Source organism: Chaetodon trifascialis, chromosome 20 (genome assembly GCF_039877785.1).
Source record: "Chaetodon trifascialis isolate fChaTrf1 chromosome 20, fChaTrf1.hap1, whole genome shotgun sequence".
Classification (NCBI taxonomy): domain Eukaryota; kingdom Metazoa; phylum Chordata; class Actinopteri; order Chaetodontiformes; family Chaetodontidae; genus Chaetodon; species Chaetodon trifascialis.
Window position 1 is genome coordinate 10229162 of NC_092075.1, and position 19573 is coordinate 10248734.

General features: G+C 41.0%; 1 protein-coding gene across 2 annotated transcripts; it reads right to left on the reverse strand.

Annotated features, from left to right (window-relative positions):
* Positions 1-1498: 1498 nt before the first annotated feature.
* On the reverse strand, positions 1499-16648 carry glis3 (GLIS family zinc finger 3). Of its 2 annotated transcripts, XM_070989160.1 has the most exons (11): positions 16553-16648; positions 15544-16024; positions 14893-15070; positions 13666-14806; positions 7755-7916; positions 7516-7626; positions 5728-5869; positions 5496-5568; positions 2614-2771; positions 1902-2075; positions 1499-1670 (listed from the first exon to the last, which is right to left on the reverse strand). In XM_070989160.1, the coding sequence occupies exons 2-11, from the start codon at positions 15911-15913 to the stop codon at positions 1549-1551; spliced, it is 2631 nt and encodes an 876-aa protein (XP_070845261.1). In that variant the 5' UTR covers positions 15914-16024; positions 16553-16648; the 3' UTR covers positions 1499-1548. The 2 variants fall into 2 exon arrangements, with proteins under 2 accessions (XP_070845261.1, XP_070845262.1); XM_070989161.1 differs by lacking the exon at positions 1499-1670 and having other exon boundaries at positions 1950-2075; positions 2614-2746.
* Between the last annotated feature and the right edge of the window lie 2925 nt (positions 16649-19573).

Sequence of the window (19573 nt, forward strand, 5' to 3'; positions counted from 1 at the left end):
ACAGTTTGTCCTTTCAATTTCAAACAAGAAAAACACGCCGCTGTGAAGACCGGTGCCTGCTGGACCTGTCGCTTTTCATGCTGTTCAGGTGTATAGCTGTGGTTGCAAATTAATTATATGATTTACCTTTAGCTCATTGCCTTCAGACTTTCAGTGTTAGTTATTCCTGTTGCTTCCACAAAGTAGTTGCTCTTTTGTGCCCTTCACTTTGTCTTGTTTAATGCAAATAGAGAGATCTATAGAGAGATTCAGATTTGAACCATTAAATGACTTTGTTTTTGCTTGAGTAAATGTGGTCTATATTGTGCTACACTGCTGCTTTTTTAAGCATCAACAATCATTTTTATTTTACAAATCCACACTAATTATTTGTTGGATTATTATTGAGAGCCGCAGAGATATCAGCACATCCTTGGCCTTATTGTTGAGTGACAGAACAACAGGCTGTTGAAAAGGTATAAATAAACTTTTCTTGCTTTCCATTTTTATTTTGTAGTAGAACGGGGGTGTTGGGATTCTAACCTTGTAAATGATCTGTGTGGTGAGCTTAAAACAACAACAACAACAACAACAACAAAAAAAACAACCATAAGAGAGTTTGATGCATCTTCATATTTCTGAGAGACACAAGGTAAAAACAAACAAGGGAAAAAATGATTTACTTCTTTTTCTAGATCCATTACAAATATATTCAAATGTTAAAGCACCATAGCAGTATTTCTGCATATCTGAGCCCATTTACTACAAATCAATGTATACATTGCTGCTGATAATTTGCTTTTGTGTCACTCACTCCGTTTCTGCTGTTTATCTTGTAGTTGTGCTCTGGTTGCATTGTAATACAAACAAAAGTGCAGATAAAAGCTGCTTTTGTCGCTGTGATAGTTGACCTATCTCTAAAGCAAGTTTTGACATCTCCACAAATTCATTTATGGAAATGAACTGAAATGAATGGCTGTAAGAAAACAGGTTCAGAGATGTACAGCAGCTTTCAGAAAGGGTCAACTGCCAACGTGGAGTGTAAGACATTTTCAGTAAATACACTATAACATGCAAAATCACTGATATGGTCACCAACACAAACCAGCCTCGTGATCTAGGCACAGGAGCACTCATAGCACATCACTATATTCAAACAACAGGTTATGTCTACGAACGTTACAGTGAAATGGTAAGGTCGTCTTGTTACTATAGTTACAAAGCCATGGTTCTAAGAAAAACCTTAATAAATGAACCCTCGCATACTTTCCTTTGATTGCAATGTTGAATATTGTGTGTGAAATACCACCCTTGAAGTACATAACTTCATATCACACATGAGCTGTATAAAAACAAATAAAGTAAACCAAATCCTGTCGGCTCAGTCATTACTATACATTGATTATAAAGTGTAGAGTAATTTATACAGATTTAGCTGTAGAGAGACAGAAAAGAAAGAAGGTAAGAGTCAATGCCTTGGCTAAATGAAGATGCCGCCAGGTTGCGGTGCCATCTTAAAGCGGGAACACAGAACCGTGCAAAGGCACCAAACAGTGCATTTGACTGATATCACCCCTCTGTATAGATGCAGGAGACCTGGCTGGTGCACTGGTCCACCACACTGAAGAAATCCCCTCCATGCAGTTCTAGATTAGGAGCCACATCCTGTGCTTGGCTGTGCCCATCAAATCCTGCAGATGCACCCGTACCCACCCACCCACACACACACACACACACACACACACACACACACACACACACACACACACACACACACACACACACACACACACACACACACACACACACACACACACACACATAAATACACAGATGCATGTATGCACAGAGAGAGGTGTGAAATCCAGTGACAATAAAGGGCTCATCCTAGAGCAATTTTGGTTAGACTCTATTTTCATTACCTGCAATGCTGGAAAAAGCTGTTTGTAAGGTGGCCACCCCATTGGGATTATTGACTGCTGGAGGGAGGCTGTCACCAAAGGCATCATCTTGCATCAGGTGACTCGAGCTGGTCCGTGCTGTGATCCCACCATATTGCGGAGGGCAGTATAGCATCTTCATCTGCCCTGCAAGCTCTGTCGCGTAAATGAGAAAGCCTCACTCTTTTATCTTTTTGTAAAGAACAACGCAATTAAAGTCTACAGCTTTTTCTCCTGACATTATACATTCTTTAAGAGCAGCAGCGTTAGACCTCATAAGTGAAACAAATTGTGCATTTCAGTCATTTCAAACCCTGTCTTTATCTCAGCAGTTAAAACTAAATTGTGTGTTTCGGAACACGTTGTCAACATCACTGTGGCTGTCATCTCCGAGGGGAAAAAAGGTGATTGCTATTTAAAGGTACGTAGAGTAAGGCTGCCTGATCCTGTCTAACTAGAAAAATCACCAGCCACCTGCTACACATCATAAAGATATACTGGACGATTAATGTGCATGTGAGAAAATCTGTTCAAACAGATTGTCAAACTGCCCAGACATTTGCTAATAGGCTCTTCAGATCTGAAATTGTACTACATTCCTTTTTCAGAAGAGCCTCCGCGTCTGTGCGACTGTCTTCATATCTATTAAAAAAAAAAAACCTTAACTTTACACTGACGATAAACCTCTGAGTACCTGGACTGTGATCTGCTAGATCTGGAGGCTGGCTGGGGTGCTTCAGATCTCGGTTGTTCTGCAGAGACGTCCCATTGGGAGGATGCGGGAGGCAGGTGGAAGAGCAAGTCCCACACTGGTCCCCTGGGAAGAGCTGGTGAGGGGAAGGATCAACAAACCTGAAATATTTCAGACTGAAGTAAATACTCTGCTTGTGGAATAAAGAAAAAGAACAGTATACATTTTTAGCATTAAAAATAAAAATATCTTATTTATTGTATTCAGTGGACCAGGCAGAAGAAATACCTGTATAATAATAATTTCCAAAACAGATGTGCAATGAGAGATGCAATGGCTCAATATTAAGGTCCTTTTGAGGCTAGACTCTAATAATCTGTAAGATGTGTTTAATTTTTTTAAATATTCAAAGATTTCTAAATATTTTTCACCATTTTAAAAAGGATTACCCATTGAATGGAATCAAGGATTGCAGTATATTACAGAGTATTCTGCAAGCTTTAAAGAGGCAGGGGTACTGTACTGAAATGCAGTACATTCTACAGGTGTTACAGATGCTATATATGATTCAGTTTATGGTATTTCCCTTAAAAAGTAAGTAAGACAAAATATTATACAGTTTGTATGAAGCTGTATGTAATGTAATGCTAAACTACTTACTGTGGATGTCAAACACTAAGAACATCCATAATTACCAACAGCATCGTCCTCTGACCTTCCTTAAATTAGAATTTTGCAGACTCAGACAAATATTGCACTTCGACAAACAACTGTATTCTGTCTTATTCGCCCCAGTTCCATGTAAAAGCATGTTAGCCTGCAAATAAAGCATTAATTAATCCATACATCATGAGCTAATGACAAGGTGACAGTTTCACACATTCTGTGTAAGTCTGACAGTCTTAGACAAGCATTGGTTCCATTCACATGAGATAAAAGTGTCCTCATCGCTCTCTGTCCTCAGGCAATCTTTTACTCGCTGGAGTGACGCACATGAGATGGACAACCTGGCACGTGTTTGAAATAACCACTTAAATGAAGGTAGAAAGCTCTGTCCTTCAGTTCAGGTTTTCCCATCTCTGCTACATCCACACAACAAGGAAAGAATTCTGCTTTCATGAATTCCTCTGCCTCACTTCCTGAGCATGGTGGCTTCCCGCACAGCTGATTTAACCCGTCATTTCATGCAAGGCATAAATCTGCTATAAGAATGGAGGGACGGTGAACTCGGCGTAGAATGTTTTCTGCTCTGACTTTAAGCAGAATTCAAAAGCATATGTATGCTATTTAACATTCTCTGCACAATACTGAAAAATATACGCCATCTCAGGTGTTTCAGTTATTGAGTTCATGACTGCAAAATTGATTTTCTGTGTTTGACAATTGACATAAGTAGCAACAGAAGCACTCTAGAGGCACTTGTGATGATCTATTACATTTTATTCTCTATACACTTGTGCAACGCAAGCTCAGTCATAGCGTTTTTCCAACACAATAGTGCAAGACCATTGGCTGCAATTTGTTTCTTCATCACTCTTTTATATAGATTATGGATCAAGGCAGCTCCTTCTGACTCTTGTGTAAAATAGGAAAACTTGTCAAACTTTACAGAATACATTTTTTTCCCTCCAAGTCTGGCTTGTACTGGAGATCAACCCTACAGTAAATCATCACCTTAACTTTCACACCTCTGTTGCTCATTTGCACAACATTAAGAAAATCAAGGGCAGTGCTCTCATATTCACGCAACTCACTGGCAAATACAGAACATTAAACAAGTAGATTTAAATTGTTCGGTGGACATGGCAGTTGATATCCCCGCTGTTAGGCTTCGCCAAGAAACACGTTCACAAGCCAGAGTTTGCTGACAATATACAAGGACTGAATGGGAACTGAAAGGAATCCAAGAAAAGTGTACAGAAAATGGAAACAAGGATTTTACAATCGATTTAACATCTAGAAAAAGTAATTTCAATGTCTCTCTTCTCCCGCTGGACGTTAAATGGTATTTTTTTGATTTTATGATTCACTTATTGAATTCCTTAGCCGCTCTTGTCGGTGGCTATAGCATCCATTAATACCAGTGATTGAGACCAATGAGGCAAGGCGAGGTCTGCTTTCAGAGGCCAATTGTTTCCCCAGAATCCTGCAGTGAATGCTTTGGCCTACCGCTGATATGAGAACAATCGCAGCCAGTGAGGAGCCATGAGCATCTGGCTGCTCAGAGCGGCAGAAATACTTTATCACATGCTTTGAAGTGTATAGAAAAAGGGGGTGTTTTCCTATGGGTTGACCAGGGAAATGTGTTGGTGGCCATGCACAACCTGTAAAGCCTCTTTCCAGCCATAGCACCCACCCACCCACACACACCAATAACCCCCCCAAAAAACATCCATTTATACTCTTTATCAGGGCACAAAACAGTGCTTTCTTTGAAACTGATTATTCTAATTATGAGCTTATAGACTTGAATCCATGACGACCAATGTTTAAGTTGATTGTTTCAGATCATCAAAAGGGAGAAAAGAGCATTTGAATGAGTCATGGCTAAAAGTTCTAGCTGTGCCAATGGGAATGCAAAATGAAAAGAAAAAAAAAAACAAAAACAAAAACCAGTTGGCTCGCTGAGCAAAGCTAACTGCTCCAACTGTTGACTCTTATGTTGCCGCACATGGTTATATTTCACAGTATTTCAAATAGATTAACATGAAAAGGCTTTGTTTTTTTCTTCTGAATGGCACATGCTAACACAGTATGCATTTACATGACCGATAACATCCACCAAAATTCCTCTTACATCATGCATAAGTTGAAGAATGGTAACATAGTTTGAATTATTAATTTTGTGACTGTCATTTAAAATAAAAAAAAAACATCAGATGTACCTGTAGTTGTCTTGTAAGGAGCACAAAAGAGCCAGGTTCGGATTGGTGCAGGCGTCTTGTCCCTGCGGAGAATCTGAGGAACAGGGATGACAGACACTTCAGGGCTGTCCACCTCAGCCCAAATCTAATGGATAAATCCATTATGTGCACATTGTTGCAGGGGGATATGTTTAAGAATCTAGTTTTCATATCAAACATTTTATTGAGCCGAGGAGCCAGGGCTTAGACATACCCGCGTACGACTCATGGGACGCACCAGGGGAAGAGTTCAAGTTGTTGTCTATCCTTGCCAGAGGGGAAAGGCTTGGTTGCAGAGGGTGGATGGTTAAACAGTCTGTCAGCGTGTCCTGGGTCACATCAGCGGTGGATTTCATCTAGAAAAGTGGCACATGGGGCATAAACATAAACAGTGAAATTTGTCTTTCAATTGTTGAATTATAACACTAACAGTAGCAATGTCGTGTTAGTTTTTTCTACAGTATTGCGTCCGTTACTCATTTATGTGACGTCTTGTGCCTTTTTGCTAAGATATTACACACTGTATATTTTGTTATATAGGTGTTGTTTACTTTATTTGTATAGCACCTTTAATGCAAGAAATGCAGCTCAAAGTGCTTTATTACAAAGAAATAACGAGCACCAAGTGCTTCACATAAAAAAGACCAATAATGAACATAAAAAGAAAATAAATGTAAAATAAGATGGCGAATAAAACCCACTTGATAATAATAGTGAAAATAAGATAGAATAAGGATGAAAAAGAACAAGCATAACATAAGATGGAAAATAAAACTACTGAATAATAGTAATAAAGTAGTTATGTAAAAAGTATACTGTAGATTGCATAAAATCAAGTAAAATACATTTTAGAAGAAGTGCAGCAGTGCATAAGTGCGAGACAAAGCATAAAATTTTCCAAAATGTGATCTTTTCCTAACCCTTAAGTGTTTTTTGTGCCTAAACCTAACCAGACCTTAATCACATCGTTGTTACAACATAAAACAGAAAATTTACACATAAAGAAATGTAAAGAAAAGTCATGTCTGTGGTAAAGAAACATAATGTTTTAACATATCTGTGCAGAAACATACATGGCAACATACGTTGCAGGAATGGTGGACTATACACAATACAAGCTACAATATAGAGAGGTAAATAATCAGTGTAAACACATTTCATGGCTAAAGCAGAATAAATGCCAGACATAAATAGCATCAAACACTGGGTTTATGAAAATATTAAGGATGCCTGTCTATTCCCATTAGTACTATTTGCAGCGAATGAATACTTATGAGGGTTGTTATGCACTGTGTTCACTATAACTTTGGGTTTTGCTGTGGCCTTGGTAACAAACAAATATAACATGTTCTCCAGCTTGAGGATCATCACTCAAATCACAATTACATTAAACGTTTATTGGAGTTTCAGATGAAAAAAGTTGTGCATGTGGGAGACTTTGTAAAATGTCACTTTTTTTAGTAACTGCCCACCTTCTTTGTCTGTATCTATGGTGACATCAACCTCAGTAGGAACTAAAGAGCATAAATCTCTCACATACGTGCAAAAATCTTAACAGCAGCAATGCAGTGCCACAACCTGAATGATTGAGTCACCCTAAGTGGAAAATAAAGCAGGTGAAAATATACGACAAACAGTGGAATTCAGTGTATTTTTGTGTGACCTAGCTCTAATTTCTGCGAGTGGATGTATAAAATTGACAAGCACGCCTGCTGGATATTTTCATCTGACTGCATGCACACCTTGACAGAAGTTAATGAAAGTTTCACTTTCCTGTGAACAGTTGAGTTGCAGAGCTTAACATTATGGGCTGGAGAGCATCACAGAGTATATACTCAGTACTGCCCATTAATTAGGCCAAATGAAAGCACAATGACACAAAGTTTGTCAGTCAACAAACTTAAAACGTTCACTGAGCTGTGCACTTGGTTTACCAGTAAAAAAAGAAAGAGGCAAAACTATAAATGACGAAAGGTGTAACAGCGTGCACTGTAGTCTGTACCTTCTTCCGTAACTGTCGTTCTTTTGTAGAGTGGGATTTCACGTGTTTCCTCAAGGAGCTGGGATCAGTGTAACGCTTTGCACAGCCAGGCACCTGGCACGTATATGGCTTCTGCACAACCGCAGACATATGAAAACTTGTAAGACTCCACATAGAGGCAAAATCACGCAGAAACGCTCGCACGCAAACTCTGAAACAGCATCCATAATTGTTCATGTCTGTGCAAGGCTGCCACTCACTGTTTCCAGGTGTGTACGCTGGTGTTTAGCTCTGTCACTTGAGTTGCTGAAGGCCTTGTGACATCCCGGGTGCTGACACAGATAAGGTTTCTCCCCCGTGTGGCTGCGCAGGTGGATCTTCAGATTTTCTAGCCGGGAAAAAGCCTTCTTGCAGCCTTCGAACTGTAACCACATATAGACACAGTGAAAGCAGTCAAAGCAGTCCATCACCTTCAGGTAGCCTCAGATTAGCAGTATTTACTACATGCATTAAAAACAATGCTTGGGGTGATTGATTTGAACTCTTTTTATATTTGTGGCTGTTGGCTCCATCCAGTGTGATATTCAAGATAAGCTCTACAAGACCTCCAACATAATATTGCATATGTACATGGAGCTCTGAGCTCATGGGCTGGAAGTCACTGCAGACAAAGGCCTGCTGACCTCAGTGTGTGGGAGGGAGTGGAAAAGGAAGTACAGAAAACCTTTTGAAAGGAAAAATGACCATAATTTAGTCTCAACTGACACTCAAATACTGTAAACCCTAACTGCTCTATGCTACAGTCGTTTCATGGCTGGCAGGCAAGCAGCTATAAAGCAGAAAAGCAGCAAAGGGAGAGACAGGTGCATTTTAGTTTGATGACAAGTTTCTGTTACCTTGGCACAACTGGAACAAGACTCTACTGTACCACAGGACTGTGTATGTTTAATTATTGTGCAACCACACTGCTCTTAGTATCAGCTGCCCCCTGCTGCACTGTAATCATTTTGTGAATTTGTACTTGTCATTTCAATGACCTTTATATTTGTCAGCACAATTTTGGATGCTGGTGTTAAGATGCAGTTTTACTGGAGAATGTGTAAATATAACCATGATACCGCCCAAATATTGCATGCATGTAACTAAGAAAATAACATACCCCAAATTAAATGGTAAGTGCTCTTGAACTGCTTTGATTGCAGTCACGATGCTTTTCTTTTCTGACAGATAACTCTTACAAAGGTCACTATCAATAAGTCAGATACATAACCAGATTCACAGAGGCACGAATGTTGCAGAAATACATGGTTTGTTCTCAGCTATTTTCTTTTTCCTTTCTGTTTTCTAGCTATACACTCCTGCTGCAAAATAGAAAACTGTTGTCACAGTGATACAGGAACCTTAAAATAGTTCACAGTGACAGAATCGTGAGGCTTTGTGTTTTCAAGCGATGCACCTTTGTCAAAAGTATGCAAGGATTCAACTGCAGGCCACTTTTCAAAAGGTAACAGCACCCCTAAAGCCGGCTGCTGCTAGTTAAGTGTTTTTAATTGCAACAAGCTAGCAAATTCTGTTTAAATCTTCAAAATAATTGTTTTTTTAAATGTGGATTTATACTTATATTTAAAACATCATAAGTAATACATTTCTGAGGGTTTGCACCAGCAGGGGTCAGTGTTCATACACATATCAGTGTATTGTCGTCTGTTTTGAATCCTTCATCTGGCATCACCTTGACAGCAGTTGGTCGCAAGGAATTACTGCTAAAAAAGGAAAATCACTTCCAGTGGACTTTTCTTAATACATTTACACAAATCTCAGACTGAAGGATGACCGCGTTGCATCATACACACAACCTTGAACTTCGTCTTGGGCTTCAGGAAAATACTAATACCACAGCAACCCACACCAACAAAACAGCTCTTTGCTGTGTCATGAGACAACAGTGACTTCACAGCTAAAATATGTGACTCATCGAAGCTTTTCTTTTGTAAGGTCTGGTCTGCTCTCCCTCTTCCTGTTCACAGGGGGTTTGGAATGTCCTTACTAAGCCTTATGGAGAAAACACACAGACCATGTCCAATTTTGTTATTTTTCCTCCAAGGCCAGATTCCTCACATACTGATACCTCTCAGTCATCACTGCCAAACCCGAATTATAATGCTTTTTCTTCCCTTTAATACATCACTAATAACATTCCTCTGCATTCCGCCAAGAAATACTTTCTCATCCCAATGTGCCTCTTTCTTGACATCTATTCTTAAAAACTGTAACAAACTATAACAGGCTTCTGCATTTGAACTTGAATTCCTTTACATTTCATTTCATATTTTTTTGCATTTATTATGACAAAACATGCCAAATGAATGGTGGCTGTATTCTAAACATTTTATAAAACACAAGGTCAAGGGTTGACCAGCACCAAAGCAAATAGACTAAATTAGAAACTGAACAAAAACAGGAGAGTAACACAGAATGAGAAATGCTTCTTCCCACACACTTGACTTGGATGCTCTTTCCAATTCTGCTCTATTAGTTAATGCTCCTTCATAAGGAGACGCACCAATCCTAAACAGTCCCCTAAGCTGGAGTAGCACAAAAAAAAAAAAACAGCAAGGACAGAGATAAATAGTCTTTCAGAAGCAAACTGAACGGACAAGTGAAAACCAGCATAAAGCTAAAATACTGCCAAGACTCCAGGACTAGCCAGGGGTGGGTAACTGTGTAAGTCTCTCTCTGTCTCATGAAGCTCTCATAAAGCACGGAGGGCTTTTTATTTTGTCGCGAGGGACGTTTGGGCTGAAAAGAAAGCAGCATGGCTCCTCAGTGTAGATCAGTGTTACAGCCAACTTCTGACAGGTCCTGGCAGGTACTCACGGCCTGGCTGAACAATGACAGCTGCAGTCTGTGCCAGCAGAGTCTGTCCAGAGCCCAGTCTTACTCTGAGGTCAATTCACTCTGGACTCCACTCCTCTCTGTTTCACTGGTGATATTTCTACCCTCTTTTTGTTTCACCTGTTTCCTTATACTGTATATTTTTAGCTTTTCAGCTTTTTAGCTGTCTCCTTTGGCTTGTAAATTCCTGGAGGGATGTTACACAAGAAATAACAGCTACTTGAAATGTTTGACAAAATGTTTCTGTGTTAACAGAAAACAAAATAAATCATGCAAACCTTCATTTATAAAGATATATGGAATAAACTGTGAATAATTGGTATCAGACCTCAATTTTAGAGGACACTAGGTTGCTTTTCTGCAGCTGAACAAAATTTGTTGACTAATGCAGAATGACAGGCGCTGTAATGTGACAATGCATTCCAGGTATTAAGGCATTATTTCCTGGTGCCAAAACGAAGTGAGTTCCCTCCAAACAATTGTAAGGATGGTGTTTGAAATGTTGTCAAACCTGAAATCTTATCAGGCCTGCCCTCAGTGGCATTAGGCTTAAAGGCTTGGATTACAAGCTGCTCCTGTCAGTAAATTTATTAGCAAGTTTCATTTTCATTCTATGCAAATGCACAGAATGATCAGAGCATGAATAATGCAGACTGAGAGAAAGCAGATGAAGAAACTCTTGGCTGCCTTTGCCAATAAATGATGCACACCAGGGCTTAGTGTTGTTTTGCAAAAAAACAGTCAGTCTATTTAATTAAAAAATAATGAAATATAAGAGCACAATTTACACAATCATTCTAAATGAAAATAGAGTTGATTTTTCAGTGTGGACATAATCAGCGCTGGAGTGGTAGCCATAATGCACAAGCTAATAAGTACAAAGAGCCAAGCCATTGCTCCACTACCTGAGGAGCAAGTGGCAAAATGGCAATTACATAAAAAAAAAAATTGTCAAAAAAAAATCCGAATTAATGTGCTGACTTAGAATAACTAGAAACCTCTTGTTTGGGTTTCAAACAGTGCTTTTAAAATCTCTGATGTTTAAAACACAGTGACACATGCAAATAGAGTCAAGAGTATGCTAACAAACTGTTCACTGTTCAATCATCATTAAACAGATTGTGAGATGACAGCTACAAGCCTGAGCCTGCCCTGTATGTTCACTGTGTAACAAGAGCTACCTCATTGTTCTGCCGCCGGCTCGCACTTCATTTATCACGCATCAGTTTATTCACCTGCCAATCATTTCCTAAGGAAAACTGGGCGCTACAGCTTGGGTTATTGCAGCATTTGAAAGAGGGGCTCTTTGAAGGGAAATTAGCTTTCTCTAAATATTGAAGAACGTTTTCCTTCCTTTCCTTTCCTTCAAAGTTTTCATATCGAGCATTTCCTTTCAGTTGGAAATACAACTGGTGAACAGGGTAAAAATGTAACTAATAGATATCACCATGAAACTTCACCAGCTGGTTACTTGCATCAAAACAATTATTTTTGCATTCCCTATTTTCGGAAATGTTATGTTTAAATATACAAATAATACATTATCTAATAATTCTGAACTCATTTGCAAATGCTACTGAAGTGGGGATTCCTGTCTCCGAGTAAAAAAAACTCATTTTGAGAAAACAGCTTGTAAAGTTCCACCCATTTTTAGACAAACTTACATTAAGATAACATTTTGTATTACAAGTTTTCTGAAGTTTTGTGTTTGAATATGTCAGTGATACATTATCTATTGCATAAATGTCCAGAACAGAAAGCTGAACCACATTAATCATCTAAATGTGTATTTTGGATGTTTTCTTTCCACTAGTCTGAGAGAAGACAAGTTATATAAGCAAAATAGCCCAAAATCTTAAAATTGACCAACGCGTGAAAAAACAGTGCTTCTGCCTGTAGTGTCTCCCGAGAGGAAGCCGAAATAAACACATTCACAGACTCCAGCTCAGATCTATGAAAATATTCGAGCAGAGAGAGCAAAAAGCCTGCACTCTTGACATAATGTTCAAACTTGACCTGAAGAAAATCCACACAGAATCAAAACGTCTCATTAAAGTGCTGAAATAAGTACGGGCCTTTTCTCCCTTTATTCAAAATTAGCCTGTACTATAATTACTGTAGCACAAACACAAGTGCCACTTCGTATCAATTTTGTTTTTGGCGGTGGGTTGTGACCATGAATACTTTCTTCATTATTGAATGATTACATGGAACGCAGATCCATCCAACGATTTCAGCCCCATGGCAACAGAGTGTGCTTCAACTAATAAGTGAGTATTTTGGTACAAAAGGTCGACTGCAGGCATGCATGCTGTTAATAATTGACTTATTGAAAGCGGTGACATGAGGCATGTTTGGCCACTCGTTTGTCAATTACTCATCTAAGTCGCAAGTTTTTCCCAGTGGGAGTGAGAAAAAGACACATGAGGCGGTTAAGAGTGATGTACAATCCATACATCACTTTTAGCTAGCGGCATGACTCTGTGGATGGCAATGTCGGTCTGTCTGTTTTTTGGTTGGTTGGTCCACTCACACTACATTCAAAATAAACAACCACACCAAAGAGGCACCATCAAATCAAACCACAGCTAGAAAGGAGATCATCCATCTTGGCAAACAAAGCTAGTAGTTCATTAATAATCAGGCCCATGGAAAACGCCAACTCTTTGGCCACAAATGCAGACCTGTAGAGAGCCAGACTATGGGGCATCACCTTCCCAAAACGATGGCCAAGTCTGTCAGACGGTGGCCTGGCAAACCCCCCTGCTGACAGACCCAGTAACTACCAGAGAGCCATGCCAGATCTAAAGTGCTAGGCATCCTTTGTGCTGATTTAATAACTACATAATTGAGTTAACTCCCATGTCAATTATCACAGAGCCTCGCTAATTACCCCATGGCTAAAGTTAAGAGGAGAGCGGGACCATATTTTTGATCTAAACCCTGGCCATAAACACAGAGCACATGAAGGCATTTGCCCTAAAAAGGCTTTTTTTCCCCCTGGAGCCTGAGGCTTGAAAGCCTGCATATAGATACTGTGGCACTGAATGTAACACTGAGTATTGAACTTGATGAGTCCCTGACATTCATCATGTTCCTGCTTTGACTGCATTAACTCAGCCTTGTCACAAATGAGTAAAAAAAATTGTCATCTGATTCAGATTTAGCTGTACTATCTGTGTTCTGTTAGAGGAGGGAGCACGCAGTTATCTTTTCTGAGAGGAAGAGAGATAAAATATGAAAATAAGGTGGAGACTTGGGTTCTGCATGGTGTACCGTGCACTTGTTGGGTTTCTCTCCTGAATGGACCCTCATGTGGATAAGAAGCTTGTATCGGGCATTGAAGGGCTTGAAGTTGCGCGGACAGCCCACCCAGTAGCATGTGAAATCCTCCGCCTTCCTCTGGTCAACGTGTAGCTTTTCTATGTGCCTTACCAGCTCCTCCTTTTGCTCATAGACTGCACTGCAGTTCAACCACCTGCAGCAGTGGGCCCCATAGTCCTCTAGCTCTCCTTCTTCTTCCTCCAGCATCGGGACCTGGGGTAAAAAGCTGACCCCATGCCTCGGAGGAACCATGCGAGGCTGCGTGAGAGGGTCCTGAGAAGGGGGCTTTATTTTGCAGTGGCGTCGAGTGAGGTGGACGTGCTGGTGTGAGTGGTAGGGTGGTGGAGGTCCCTGTGGAAGAGCGGCTTCTTGGATAGTAGTCAACAGGGCTGGCTGTAGCTGTAGATGGGGCAGAAGGTTGTTGGCGGTTTGGCTGCAGCTCTCTGAAATATTCTCTAGTGCCCCTCCTTCCTCTGGGAGGCACTGCTGTTCCACCACCATATTTGCCATCTGGCTCTCTAGACCCCCTCCCTCCTCAAGCATCTGCATACGGCCACACTCTGTCTGCGGGGCCAGGGCCTGCGAAGACCCTGGCGTGCTGTAGGGATGGGCTTGGGGGATGCAGCAGCCTCTCACGCCCAGGAAGTGACCGTAACCTTCAGACTGGACAGGTGAGAGCGTGGGGTGGGAGGACGGAGAGCTGCGGGACCCGTTGATATAAGCCACAAGTGAGGTAGGCGAGGTGCGTATGATGGAGTTGAAATCAATACCCATCACATCTGACAAAGGCGAGGTGGAAAGTGCTCTCTTCTTCGCACGAGACTGCCTGGGGCTCCCGGCATCGCCGAAGAGGTATGAGGGCAGGGAGGCAGAGGTGCTAGTGCCTCCTGATACGGTCGTACCAGACATGGCCGTGCCAGGGGAGAGGCTGTGCTGCACACCTCCCTCACTGGCCTGTGTGGAGCACTGCGGTGGCCCCAGTGGAGGAAGCACACGGTAGCCATATGTCCAGTCATGTCTGCCACTAAACACTGACTGTGTTTCAAACAGACTTAGGGTGGTGGATGCCAGGGATTCTCTGGACAGTAAGGATCTGAAACAGATTGTTGTTATTCACTTTAGTATCACTCTTAAGCTTTAGCGAGCTCATCATCACATAATTTTACTGATACTGCCCACCTGGCATCCGTGTGAGGAATCGGCACACTGTGTGGATGTGATGGAGGAAGTGGTGCAGCAGGCCCTGCAGCATACTGCTGACCTGTGACAACAGTCATGGGACTACTGGTCACTGTCAGGTTAGCAGCAGCTGCCTGACCAAACACTTCCATGGTGGGCCCAGACACAGAGCAACCTGCTGGACACGAGCCCAAAATTCAAACAGAATATCCATAAGGGAGATCATTTATTTAAAGTGCAGGTCACAGCAGAGCAGCCTTTATCCGCATTTAGCAAAACTCCACAGATCAGTTGAGAGTGTCAACACAATATTACACATCTGTGTGGAAAAGTCATTAGCAAATGCAAATCGAACTCAAATGCATCACAATTAGTCTGTTTTAACTGTTTATACAGTAGATGGTGGAATTTCCCTCGCCTGCCTGAGCGGGCCACAGACACTTTCTGCTCTGTTAATCACTAATGAGCTTTTCACCTCCTTCCACTTTTCCTCTGTAGAAATTTTAGGGACAAGTTTTATGCTTGGTTAATTATCAATAACAGACAGAGGTTTGTTTTTTTTTTTAGCTGGGGGGGTTACAGCCTGAATTCTGCAGAACTGAAATACAGTTCTGGAGACAAAAGTTAGATAGTTTTAAACCTTGTTTTTACCTTTGAAGCTGTTCGAGGAGCAGAGTCCTGTCTGCATGGTAGATGTCACAGTTGTGGTCGGAGGCTGATGAGAAGGCGCTTGCTGGTGTGGTGATGGAGTCTGCATGTTTAGATGTTTCCCATAGGTCAGCACCTGTCTGCGGAGGCTCAGGGTCGGCAGCACAACATGGCTTCTGTCCTGTTTCCCAGAAGCAAAGGAGTGCATGGCCCTTCTTTTCACTTTCTCCATGCCCACGGAGGGACTAAGACTGGCCCTTTGCGGGGAAGACATGGGTGTCCTGATGGATTGGGACTGGTGTCCTCTGATCATGCTCAGTGACGGGGACACGCTGCAAGGAGACACCAGGAGCTGACAACCTTTCCCACTCATGGCTGAAGCTGATTCATCGGCATGAGCTCTGAGCTCGAGAGGATGATGATTCAAGCAGCTGCAGTTTGTAAAGTTTGCTTTACACAGGATATGACAAGCCACTGCTCGTACCTAGGGAAAGAATGAATAACAACAAAACATAAAACATACGATCCACGAATAAAGGGCGTATTTGAATATGAGTTAAAATGCAATATTAAAGCAGCAAAGCAGTCTTTGTACTTTGAGCTGTAGAAAACCCACTCAGCCAGACATTTCCACTGTACTGATTGCATCTACACAAGACTGTAAAATATACTAGAATAAACATATAAATGAACAAATATTAGCCAACATCAAAGCTAGTACTGTAAGAAAATGTAATTTATTAAAACACCAGCATGATGTCTTAAAGAGTTCATGATGGCTGAGTTAACATGTTCTGTGGTGCCTGCATGTTTCCACTTTTAAAGTTAAAGTTTAGCCTATAAAAACCAATGTTCTCACTGCACTACACTACATCCATATACACAGCAGCTGCTCAAGTTCACTCTTCGGAATTTCCTCTAAAAAGTGCCCTCACACAGTAAAAGTCAAGAAATCAAAATAAGCTGTCAAGTTTTTGTCCAGGCTGCTGTTGTCGATGGCGCCTTCGCTCACCTGTTGTTGTTGTCGCGATCATGTCAGGATGAACGGCTCCTTCTCTCCGCGGGGCAGTGGGTGTAATGTGGCGGCCAGCAGCAGCAGCAGCAGCAGATCACATGCCGTGGTCCTCTTATACTTTGTGCACTGAGCAGACGAGTCGATCCTCAGTTTGAACGGCGGCGTCCCGCCTCACTCCTCTGTCTCAGAACTTCTTGTCTTTCACCGATTAGCCCTTTTGCCCTTGACGCAGCGTCATGTGAACGGCGGCACTTCAAACTGAGTGGAACTCGACGGGTTATAACTAAAATTATTTATATTTATTCGCTTATTGGCTTCATTCGCTCTACGAATGAAGCCATAACGCGTTGGTGCGCGCGCGTGTGCACGGACAGTCCTCAGGTGAGCGCGTGCTCCATCATACCACCATGAAAAATGTCTATCGTGGTTTTAAAAAAAATGATTAATTAAGATTTCTTAAACGAAAAACTTCTTTTCCACTGAAAAACTGTTTTAAAACATCCTCACTCGTGCAGTAATTTAATTAAAAAAACAAAAACAAGCAAATGTTAGGTGGTAAGGTAAAAGATATTTATTTTAAGGTATAAAATGTCAGCCTGCTTATAGCTGCAGTGACACAGATGCTCCAAAGCATGAGCGTCCTGCCTCAGAGTAACACCACAAGGCTTCTGTGTTCAGTTTTATTTGATAAAATGTATTGAAGGGGTTTTTCGTCTCAGTAAAATAGAAGAAATCTTTAAAATGCTGTTCTGAAAAGGAGGAAAATGTCATGAAGATTATTTTTAATTCAGTTATTTCAGTGTATAACACACTGGGCAAAATTCAAAATTGCAGGCATTCTTTGGCATTTCTGAGAGACCCTAAAGTTTTTACTCTACAATACGAATTCTTTCCATTTTCTGAGCCTTCCTACCGTTTCATTTTGAACCTTACATCAATCTACCTGCTCTGTTGCACCACTAACACCATCCTCCCCCTCCTCCTCTAACCCTCCACCTCAGCTCAGACCCCACTGTTTGGCACTTTTCTCCTGGCTGTTGGAGTGTTTGCTCTGTAGATCCTGCTCCAGGTTGCCATGGAAACCAGCATGTTTATAGGAGGAGGCATGCTGGCTGTTCTTGGAACATAGAGGGGCTCTGCTCCACAATCTATAATAATGATGAACTTACAGCCTGACAGACAGCATCCACTAAATGAAAATGCATGTGTAAGTAGACGATGCTGACTATTTTGTCCTGAGTGGCCAATGACTAATTGAAGTCTGCAGTCGGTCATGACGTCTGCTGAGAATTTGCATTGATCAGAATGACGTTCTGCATAAGTTCCAGAGACTTCATTTGCTTATGGGCTACTTTCACTGCATTATCTAAAACTGGAATTAACTGAGGATGCTCTGCTTGTCTCTGCTGTCCTGTTTGGACCATTTGCTAAATTAAAGCCTTAAATTTCGCAGCAGGAAAATCACTACCTATAAAGTATTTTGGTCATTTGATGGTTTAAACTGATGGCTTGACGTCTCAGATAAAAGAAATTATAGTTTTGAATGTAAAGTGGCAGTGACCTCTGGTGGGCTAACATTAAATTACTACACTCCCCAGTCTGTGAAAGCAGGTTGGGGGGGCTACATTCATGCAGTGTTTTCAGCTTCACTTCATCACAATGTCACTTTTCACTCTCATATTCCTAATCTGATGTCTTCAGAAGCATTTCTTTATTGTCATTTTAAAAAATAGTTATGTGCAGCAGATTTTTCCATACGCATCTGTTTTTGTGTGAAGTGTTCCCTCTTTTGCCAGCAGGGGATACTATTAGTACACCAGTGGGGTGGTTGCAGTCTGATTCATCGCACCATAGACTTTCAGATACAGATAAAAGAATAAGAAAAAAAAAATGGAAAGATGTAAGAAAGGGGACAAAGTGTTGTGCTTGTAAAGGTCAGCAAGGTAAGACTGCTCCATGTTCACATGATTACATAAAATGCTCTACATCTTCCAGGGATCTTGCTCGCTTCAAGCAGTGATCCACCAGCCCCACTGTGATTTGGCCTCGTCTTGCATTGACAAAGTGAGTCACGGAGCGTTTCCAAATGTCAGAGTGTAACAGGATGGTGAAGCGTCTGAGCTCGAGGCAGAACAACAACACTGACGTAGCTGCTCGCTCTTTGACTCAACAACAAACCCTGACACTTGGAGCAGTGCTTTCATGTATTTATGCTCATACTGGATAGCACTTAGAGTTTCCAGTCCTCTTGAAACATGTCGCTTGTCTCTTGTGGTCCATGGCCTCCTCCACGCATCCTCCAAACAAGCACATTATGTTTGAAGGAAAGGATGTAAGGAGAGAAGGTCAGTGATGGGTGAAACTTTCAAGTCCTTTACTTGCAAAAAGTACTAAAACAACACTGTAAAAATACTCCACCACAAGTAAAAAAAAAAAGAAAAACTTACTAAAGTAAAAGCCTGTAAATATCATCAGCAAACTACTTAAAGTATCAGAAGTAAAGGTACTCATTATGCAGAAAAATGGTCCCCATCAGTGTTTTACTAGTATATTTGATGCTTTTGAATTAATGTGACTGCTGCATTTATATTATGTTTCTGCTGTCGGCGTTAAAGTTTAATCTACAGTAATATCATATTTTATCAGATCAATATGCTTGTTGCAACGCTGTCCTGTGAGAACCACATGTCTCTAAAAAGTTTTTTTCAGCTTTGTGACGATGCATTTTGCCGCTAATCCAACAGGGGTTTTAAATAGTTTATGTCTCTTAAGAGGTGGGAGAAATTTCTCATCCCATAAACGATTACTTCATACTTGTGTTGATCAGTAGCATTGAAAATCAGTAGAGTAGAAGTATAAAGTTGCACAAAAAGGACATACTAAAGTAAAGTGCAAGTACCTTGAATTTGTACTTAAGTACAGTACTTGTATGCATGTACTCACATTCCTTCACTTGAGATGGTAGACTAACAGATAGAATAAAAAGGCTTAAAGAAGACCGGATGAGACATAAGTGTT

Coding starts and splice junctions, on each gene's coding strand:
- glis3 (XM_070989160.1), bottom strand. CDS start 15,913: ATGAGTGGGAAAGGTTGTCAGCTCCTGGTGTCTCCTTGCAGCGTGTCC. Junction 7,917..13,665: donor AGAAACCCAACAAGTGCACG/GTACACCATGCA, acceptor ATGTGGTTACAG/TTCGAAGGCTGCAAGAAGGC. Junction 5,870..7,515: donor AACGACAGTTACGGAAGAAG/GTACAGACTACA, acceptor CCACTTTTCTAG/ATGAAATCCACCGCTGATGT.